This window comes from Berghia stephanieae, chromosome 13 (assembly GCF_034508935.2).
Source record: "Berghia stephanieae isolate SIO BIC M18660-M18661 chromosome 13, UCSD_Bste_1.3, whole genome shotgun sequence".
In the NCBI taxonomy this organism is placed as follows: Eukaryota; Metazoa; Mollusca; class Gastropoda; order Nudibranchia; family Aeolidiidae; genus Berghia; species Berghia stephanieae.
This window is the reverse complement of record NC_088372.1, coordinates 16,441,148-16,451,147: the sequence shown is the minus strand read 5'-3', so window position 1 is coordinate 16,451,147 and position 10,000 is coordinate 16,441,148. Positions and strand designations below refer to the sequence as shown.

Sequence of the window (10,000 nt, the reverse complement as noted above, 5' to 3'; positions counted from 1 at the left end):
TGTTAATTGAATAAGTTTAAAATTATCAATGATACTCACATTCGGATCGAAAAAACCTGGGTTTGGGCCTTGCTCGGCGCATAGTTGAGTCCTTGGAAAGGCTGTTTAGTTAACTCCTCCCACCGTACTCAGGTGTAAAAAGAATACACGGGCGTTAACAGCGTTGTCTCTCTGGAAAAAAATGTAATATCGCCTATTAGGCGTCATATCTCGTTTTACATATTGGGTGTCGCTGTTGGTGAGGGACCCTTTATAAAGGACACTGAGAATGTTTATTGGATTTTGCTCTGTATAAAAGCTCAAGTGTATTTATGTCCCACTGTCTCAAATGGATGAACCGCATACCGAAAAATGAATTTCAAGTTGCAATAATCAGAGATTTGAAATTTTAGAAACTCTGTTCTTATTTGATAAATGTTTAAAGTCCCCTAAATTCGTCACAACTCTTGTTTTATCACGTTTAGACTACTGCAATGGTCTTTTATCTCACATAAGCCAGGATAAAATTGCGCGCTTACAGATCATACCGAATATTAGAAGTCGTAGTAATCCTCGCAGTCTGAATGCCGTTTGGGTTTGATTGTATTTGTATTGTATTGGACAATATTTTGCGTTGGTTTGATATTAATTCCATAACAACATTGAGCCTATGACAATTTATGGTATCAGACCTGCACATACGAACAAAATATATACATCTGTTGTTAGACCAGCAATGTTGTATGGATTAAAGACTGCAGCTATAACCAAGAAACAAGATAAAGAAGTTGAGGTGGCAGATATGAGGATGTTGAATGGTCACTTGGCTGGACAAGAAAAGATAAAGTGAAAAATAACGAATTTGAAGGTTTACTGAAGTGAAGAATGTATGTATCACTAAAGATGAAAGAAGATAGATTGAAATGGTTCGGACATGTTGAGAGACGAGAGAAGGAGTACGTGGGAAGGAAAGTATTGGCGGATATAGATAGTATGCGCTTGGCTAAGAAGCTCATAACATTGCCATCCGGAAGTATAACGGACCAACACACAAAACTGTGTGTATCCATGAACGTTTATAGTCAGGTTAATACAGTTCATTGAGCATTACTCATAAACGCGGATGGCAAAAAACAATAACAAAGACCTGAGTGACGTCATCTTCGAACTATCTATACAATTATAGGGAAAGACAAAAAGGGTCGCTCAAAGAATAGGTGGTTGGATAGGGTACAAAACGGTATGAACGAACTGGATCTGGAGGGAGATGATGCAATGAACCGAGATGCATGAAGATGTAACAGTCATAATGGCAACCCTGCAAAATACGGGTTAAGCTGAAAGTACAAAGTAAAGACCTGCACATACTATCGAAGTGTATTTACTTGTAAGTCTGACAAACCAAATTGTTATGGTCTCTTTGTTGTAATAAACATTCTCTCAAATCATCACACCATATTGTCCATTATAACAATAATAAAACAAGCCCATCATTTTTCCTGGTTATAAGACCTACAAATCTGTTCACGTCGTCTACTATGTAAGTATAATAATGACAGCATTTGATATTCTTTTGGCCGAAAAATATTATTATTATTATTATTATTATTATTATTATTTTATTATTATTATTATTATTATTATTATTATTTTTTTTTTTTTAATTATCATTATTATTATTATTATTATTATTATTATTATTATTATTATTATTATTATTATTATTATTATTATTATTATTATTATTATTATTATTATTATTATTATTATTATTATTATCATTATTATTATTATTATTATTATTATTATTATTATTATTATTATTATATTATTATTATTATTATTATTATTATTATTATTATTGTTATTATTATTATTTCAGATTGAGTTTAGAATTATAACCTTTAAGTCTGAGAGCGTCATCTACATGGATGATATAGAACTAAACGTGGGGAAGTGTAAAAAGCTTGAAACCTAAATGGTAAGTATTCATACGCGGACCGCGAGGACGAGAGACGCATGCGCACAACCAACATGACGTTCTCTCTCTAATAACTTTTCCGCCGGTGACGTCACAGACTATGGGTGACGTCTAATCAAGGGACGCTACTCTTCCGCTAATCTCATTCCCTATAGAGCAGTAAAGTTAGGTGCCCCAAACGTAAACAAAGGTCGAGAAGCACGTGGCAAACCACATGTTCCTGTCTTGACAGCTCACGTTCCAATGTAAATTATAGAAAAAAATAACCTTTAAAATTTGGCTGTTAGGTGGCAAAAGAAACACATATTCATAAATACTCGATCATGCATCAAATAATGTCTAGATATGGATATTTTATGGAACAAAAGGTAAAATTTTCTAAAATTTATCAAAAGTTACAGTCTATCTATTTTTAGACCAGAGCAAATTATTGCGCTGGTGTGAACAAAACGAGAATTATTCGGAGCCTGATTTTCATAATAATTTAGCCTTATATTATCATTTCTGCAACTGTTAGATTTTATGTAAACATATTTTCAATACTGAAAGTGTATTGCCTACAACTCAAACTACAAAATTGGGAGACCTATATTGTGCGTAAATTATTCCGGTCCCTAACGGAAATCACTAGCAACTTGTTATTGTTTACGTTTGGGGCACCTAACTTTACTGCTCTATATGTAATCGTGCGGCGTCTTATCCTCTTATCCTTTTAACCAGCTAAATGGAGTACTCTGGAGAGACACGTTTTCATAAATTTGCCCAGAAAACCTGTCCTTCAAATATCATTCGATTTAAACGACCCTCATGTTGGCAAATACTCTCAAACCTAGGACACTGCGCAGTCCCAGGATTGAGAGTTTTGAGAGTTTTTGCCAAGGTCATTTTAGTCGATCAATATTTGAAGGATAGGTTTTATGGCCAATGTTTTAAAATACGTCTCTTTCCAAATTTCGGCAGTTAAATTATTAAAGGTAAACTGGGATAAATTATTATCCCTTTGATGCCTTATTGGGTGGATGCGTTCGTCACCAATACGCTTCAACAGTCGTAACGTCACTTCCCTCGTAATGACGCATGGTAACTTAGTAACTGGCTCTAAACATTGTCTACTGATATAAGAAGTCACTGGCTCTAAACTATCGGAACAATGGCGGACGCCCTCATGAAATATTTCTCCGACGAGCATAAAAGCGTATCCAGAGGAAAAAAAGCATTATAAATCTGATCATGTTTTGACTTTTACACATTCTGATCACATGACATATGAAAGTTCTAACCAGCATGAAGATTAAAAAGTACAGATTTTCTTTGTTTAGAACCACGATGGCCGCCGTTTCTGGGCGACGTGACATCAATTGAATCCAATTGTCTCCCAACATAGCAAACACTGCTATGACAACTCGCATAAATACAACATTGACAGGGCAAACCGATTTCCATAAGTAAACAACACTCATAGATCACACGACGGTTTTGACAAAAAGAAGCCACAACACTGAGATATACTGCAATGCAGTTAAGTAAAATACTCACAACATCCACCAGTCGGATATAACGTACCAACACACAACGCTATGTTTAACCTTAAACCTGTATTGTCTGATTGATACAAATTAGTGAGAACTAATCATAAAAATGGCCGGCTAAAACAATAAAAAAAGAGTTGAGTGACGTCAATTTCGTTCCTTCTATATATATGGGATCAAGTAAAACTTACTCAATCACTGTTCAGGGGACTAGGTCCGGTGGTATCCGCATTCACTTTATAGATAGTATGCAGATGACGTCACTCAGGCCTTTGTTATTGTTTTTGCCATTCGCGTTTGTGAGTTGTTCTCACTAAACTGTATTAACCAGACTATAAAAGTTCATGGTTACACAGAGTTTGTGTGTTGGTCCGTTATACTTCCGGATGGCAATGTTGTGAACTCCTTGGCCAAGCGCATTCTATCTATACATGGCATGATAGTGGTAATAAATCATTATGAAAAACATCAATCATATTTGTATCGACATGACTTCAATTCTTTCCCGATCAGTTCATGAATTGGTCACGAGCAAATGCATCAGCATAGATAAGTTTACATATTCTCGAGCCCCATAACCAAAGATATCAGGGTTGATTAAGCATTGTTGCAGTACTGGACATTATTTTGCGTTGTTTAGAGAATATTTCCGTCACAACAACCAGCCCATAACTATTAATAGTACAATTACCATCACTGTCACTGTAGTAGTAGTAGGTAGTAGTATAGTAGTGAAAGTAGTAGTAGTAGTAGTAGTAGTAGTAGTAGTAGTAGTAGTAGTAGTAGTAAGTAGTAGTAGTTAGTAGTAGTAGTAGTAAGTAGTAGTAGTAGTAGTAGTAGTAGTAGTAGTAGTTAGTAGTAGTAGTAGTATAGTAGTAAGTAGTAGTAGTATAGAGTAGTAGTAGTAGTAGTAAGTAGTAGTTAGTATAGTAGTAAGTAGTAGTAGAGTAGTAGTAGTAGTAGTAGTAGTAGTAGTAGTAGTAGTAGTTAGTAGTAGTAGAGTAGTAGATAGTAGTAGTAGTAGTTAGTAGTAGTAGTTAGTAGTAGAGTAGTAGTATAGTAGTAATAGTAGTAGTAGTAGTATAGTAGTAGTAGTAGTAGTAGTAAGTAGTAGTATAGTAGTAGTATAGTATAGTAGTAGTAGTAGTAGTAGTAGTAGTAGTAGTAGTAGTAGTGTAGTAGTATAGTAGTAGTTAGTAGTAGTAGTAGTAGTAGTAGTAGTAGTAGTAGTAGTAGTAGTAGTAGTAGTATAGTAGTAGTAGTAGTAGTAGTTTAGTAGAAGCAATTTGAAAATAGTAATAATAATAATAATAATATATAATAATATAATAATAATATAATAATATAATAATAATAATAATAATAATAATAATAATAATATAATAATAATAATATAATAAATAATAATAATAATAATAATAATAATAATAATATATAGTAGTAATTAGTAGTAGTAGTAGTAGTAGTAGTAGTAGTAATATAGTAGTAGTAGTAATAGTAGTTAGTAGTAGTAGTAGTAGTAGTAGTAGTAGTAGTAGTAGTAGTAGTAGTAGTAGTAGTAGTAGTAGTAGTAGTAGTAGTAGTAGTAGCATTAGTGGTAGTAAGAGTAGTAGGAGTAGAAGTAGTAGTTGTCGAAGTAGTTATATAAGTGGAAGTAGTAATAGTGGTAGTAGTAGTAGTAGTAGTAGTAGTAGTAGTAGTAGTAGTAGTAGTAGTAGTAGTAGTAGTAGTAGTAGTAGTAGTAGTAGTAGTAGTAGTAGTAGTAGTAGTAGTAGTAGTAGTAGAAATAGTGAAAGTAGTGAGTATTATTATTATTGTTATTATTATTATTATTATTATTATTATTATTATTATTATATTATTATTTATTATTATTATTATTATTATTATTATTACTAGGCTATACATTATTATTTCCTAATGAAAAACGCTACCATTTCATGTCAATGAACTTTAACTATTAAATCTGCATTTCAGACTACGAGTCAAGCAGCCCAAGACAAAAAAAAATGTCCTTAAATAAGGAAAATAAACGTGACAACAAAATCTAAAAATGCTGTGTTTTTATTTTGTGAACTGAAAAAGTGTGTTGAAACAGTGACTGTCCAGTCATAAATGAAAATTAGAAGAAAAAAATAAACTTCCAAAAAATCTGCCTGCCTCGACTGTCAATTTGATAGGAAGTGAACTTTGACCTGCGACCTTAAAATGGTCTTATGTTGTCAGGGTGAACTAGATCGGTGTTTCTTTTAAACGAAACCTACCGAAACTTATCGAAACCGTTCGAAGCTATGGGGGGCGATTACAAGTGGAGAATGGGAAGTGGATATCAGTGGAGAGTGAAGCCTGGGCAATAGGAGGTGGACACTGATGAATGGGGCATGGGCACGGGATTATAGGATGATATAAAAGAGGCGAGTGAACCCGGTAGTGTGCGATATGGACAATAGTGGGAAGTGAACCCAAGGAAGAAGACACCCAGTGAGGAGTTACCCAGAGACAACCTGGGGTGGACACAAGTAGAGAGTGAACCTGTGATTGTAGAGGGTGGACACCAGTGTGGGGCGAACCCGGACTCAGAGATGTGGATAAAATGAACTTGTAACTGTGGGATATGGAAGCCAATGGGACATGAAACTTGGTCTATGGAGGTGGACACCAGTTGGGAGCAAACCTGGAACTATGGGATGTGGACACAAGAAGGGAATGAATACGGGACTGTGAGATGTAGTCGCCATTGGGCAGTGAACCCAAAGCTAAGTAAGAAAACACCCATTTGAGAGCGAATCCGGGACTCAGAAATGTAGATATTAGTGAGTGAAACCCAGAACTGCCTGCGGGTGAAACAAGTAAGGAGGGAACCCAGAACGCTAACTAATTAGGAGTAAATCAGGAAAACGCTTTGAACACTCGTGGAAGCGAATCCGAAACTATAAAAGATAAACACCAATATATTATAAAGCCGCCAAAAATTAATTGCAGACAACAAATATTAAGTAAAACCTAGACTAGGATGTGGGCAGCAGTGGGGGTGTGAGCCCAGGACGATGGAAGGTGGACGGGGAGGATTACAAGATGTAGACATAGCTGGGGAATGAATCCAAGGCTATGAGATATAGATACATAGAACCAGGTTCATTCTATACTCATTCACCTCCGTTACAGTCCGGGGCTCATTCTTCACTGGCTGCGTTTCTTTGAGCAACCTGACGTTTACTCATTTTGTCTTTAGCTAAATTTGCCCAGAGGGAGTTACAATCGTCCAATTTGGATAAAACAAGGGAATTAATTAGAAGTTCTGCTATATGCTTTGGTATTAAATGACGAATTTTGCTTTTATTTTCATTTCTAAGATTTCTACATGGATTATATGGTGTTATTCATATACCTATATAGAAAGAAAACGATGCTATTTCAGAACTAATTAGGGACCAAAAATATTCAAAAATCCAAAGAAGAAGAAGAAGAAGAAGAAGAAGAAGAAGAAGAAGAAGAAGAAGAAGAAGAAGAAGAAGAAGAAGAAGAAGAAGAAGAAGAAGAAGAAGAAGAAGAAGAAGAAGGATGAAGAGGAGGAGGATAATAAGGAGGAAAAAGAATGAAAGGAGATTACAAAGAGGAGTAGAAGTGACATTCCACAATAATGTTATACAGTGTATATGTAAATTTGTATTCATTGTCAACCTAGACTAATATCTTTAGTTATAGTACATGGCTGCTTGGGGTGGTGGCTTATTTGGGTCCTGTGATACAGCATTCTTTTCGCTGTACTGAGTGTTGTAATTCGAACCCTGACCAGGCTGTGCGTAGCCTGATGTCATGGTTTGGCCAGAGGCAGCTGTCATATAAGGCTGAGGTTGGCCGTAAGCTGGTGGTTGGCCGAAGGCAGGTTGGACGTAAGCTGGTTGGCCGTAAGCTGGTTGGCCGTAGGGTTGAAGTGATAACACAGCTGCTTTTTAAAAATCCGTGCACCTGTAATTAGGATTAATAGACATGAATTTTAAGCTGACTATTGTGTTTCTATTACTTATAATGCCAGGTTAAGCAAGGCGAGGTTTGTTGGGACAATGAGGACTTTATACTTGGTGAAATTGTTCTAATTCAATCTGACATAATTTAAAGATGAGAGATCTTCTTTACTTTTAAAAACAAATTAATTTCACAATTTAATTAATTCGTATAAGAAAGCAGATGTTTATCGACCTCTCTGCGCTGAGGCGTTATCTGAAATATCACCACTTGATTATTCGGATTCCAAATAGACGGGACAATAATTAGTTCAAGAATATCGCTGAGCTGAGTCACTGGTTGATTCGTATTTGCTCAGTTTTCTTGCCACAAATCATCACTCCCCACACTATTACAGATCCATATTCTCGATTTGTCATTTCACTGATGGTTTCGTCTTTGAACCGTTCGACTCAACATCGATTGCCCGAAGTGTGTTTGTCTCTGGAATCAACTTCAAAAAATACAATCTCAAATATTCTAATCCCAGGCCAGGAGTTCACGTGCTTACCTCAGTCGAACAACTTTGTGCAAAAGGGTCCGCTTTGGTCTGAATTACGGGTTTGTGATATTTCAACCAAAAAAAAAAAATGCTCACCGAGAGTGAACATTTGGTGCGGCAACTACGTAGCAATAGTGGAATAAATAATATCCGAAATATTTCCGGTGCATATTTACAACATTTACCTTTTATATCGACCAGATGGCGGTCCTCTGCTGCTTCTCACTCGTGTCACTGAATAATGATAATAGAGACTTTCAGCAGATCATTTTGGACTTAGTATTAGACTTAAGACCTATCTATCACATGATCGCTGTCCTATTAAAATTGGAAAACACCATGTGACGTGTGCAAAATTTAGGTCACGCATTCAAAACAATAGTCTGGCCGCATGTGGTAAAACACGTGCTCCTGCCTTTGACCGCTCACCTTCCATAGCAAATTATAGAAAAAAATATCCATTAAAATGTGGCTGTCGGGTGGCAAAATAAACACATACTCATAAATACTCGATCGTGCATCAAATAATGTCTAGATGTTGATATTTTATTAAACAAATGGTGAAATTTATCAAAAATAAATGTCAATCTATTTTTAGACCAGGGTAAAGTTAATTATTCAAAAATTAATGCGCTTGTGTGAACAAAACAAGAACTATCTGTAACCAGATTTTCAGAATAATATAGACATATATGTTGAATTTAACTACATTAAAATTTTATTTACACATGTTTGTTTTAACTGAAAGTGTATTATCTATAATTTAAACAACAAAGACGGAAGATCTATTTTGGGCGCAACGTTGTCCGGCTTCTACCGTTCCTAATCAGCAGCAATGAACAACCGGAGATCAAATAATTCAAAGGTACGGTTTCATTTTCAGTGTTTTGAGTTTGTAATCTGCATCGATTGCTTTAAGAGAAAGTAAATATTTAGTTCAATGTTAACACGTAGTAGCTTTCCGGTCTTTAACTTTGGATGTTTCACTCGCATAATTCTAGAATGCTTTGTAGATGTTTTTCATCTAGTCTACGATTCACTTCGCATTGTCAGTCACTATCTTAAAGGCTCCATACACGCACGGTTTTGATAGGCGTCCGAACCACGATCAGGCAAACCGGGGTGAAAACGCAATGTGTGTGGCCAAATACCTGGCCGATAAACCTAGGTACGGTCCATCGCTCGCAAAGCCCGCTTTGCTTAATATTTTTCGAGGCGATCGGCGATCGGGGGCGTGGCAGTATAAAAAATTGGACAATTTTTTTCGGATTTTCGCTGTTTTGACGTCAGATCATGATCAGCGTCGAATTTACAATAGGTTTGATACCAAGAACTATGTTTTTACTCCAAAAATTGATGAAATTAGAAATAAATTTTAATTAATATTGAGGCTATTTGGCCGACAGAACAGGGCCCCTCCCTGTTTTGTGATGGATCAAGTGGTATGACTCTCGCTTTCGGATCGGAAGGTTCAGGTTTCGAGACCCGCTCTAAGTGGTGCAGAGTTGAGTCCTTGGAAAATGCTCTTAACTCACATTCTCTCACCGTACTCAGGTGTGAAATGAGTGCATGACCGTTCGTTGTCTTTGTTGGGAAAAAAATGTCCCATCGCCTGACAGGCGTCATGTCTTGTCTTTCAAGTTTAATATTGCTGTTGCCTTGGGACCCCTTGTAAAGCGATTTGAGCACGTGGATATTGCGCCAAATAAATGCTGTGTTATTATTTTTTTTAATAATATTTTTATAAATGTTGCGCCAGGAAGAGGTAGATGGCAAAAGTTTCGTTCATACAAAATAAAAAATAGTTTTCATGATTTTCAATGTAATGATATGCCAGTTGTTTTTGTTTTTTTTCCTCCTCACCCGTTGTCGCGACATGACGGTCGACCTTGACACAGACATTTGGGATTGGCAGATGCCAAAAAGCCTTGACTACGTGATGACAGGGGTGGGCATTGTAACCCTGAATTATAATCTACAAACAACGCGCCCCCCCCCCCCCAA

The 10,000-nt window shown here is 36.1% G+C and overlaps 2 protein-coding genes across 2 annotated transcripts in view; one reads left to right on the top strand and one right to left on the bottom strand.

The window, feature by feature from the left end:
• Positions 1-5,543, top strand: part of LOC144958626 (uncharacterized) — a 12,239-nt gene extending 6,696 nt beyond the window's left edge. The window contains exons 5-6 of the mRNA XM_078890723.1: positions 1,862-1,960; positions 5,467-5,543. Coding sequence (XP_078746849.1) covers positions 1,862-1,957 — 96 coding nt within the window. The 3' untranslated portion in view covers positions 1,958-1,960; positions 5,467-5,543. The remainder of the gene's footprint in view (positions 1-1,861; positions 1,961-5,466) is intronic.
• LOC144958803 (uncharacterized) overlaps positions 1-10,000 on the bottom strand; it is a 304,414-nt gene that overhangs the window by 149,211 nt on the left and 145,203 nt on the right. The window lies entirely within an intron of this gene.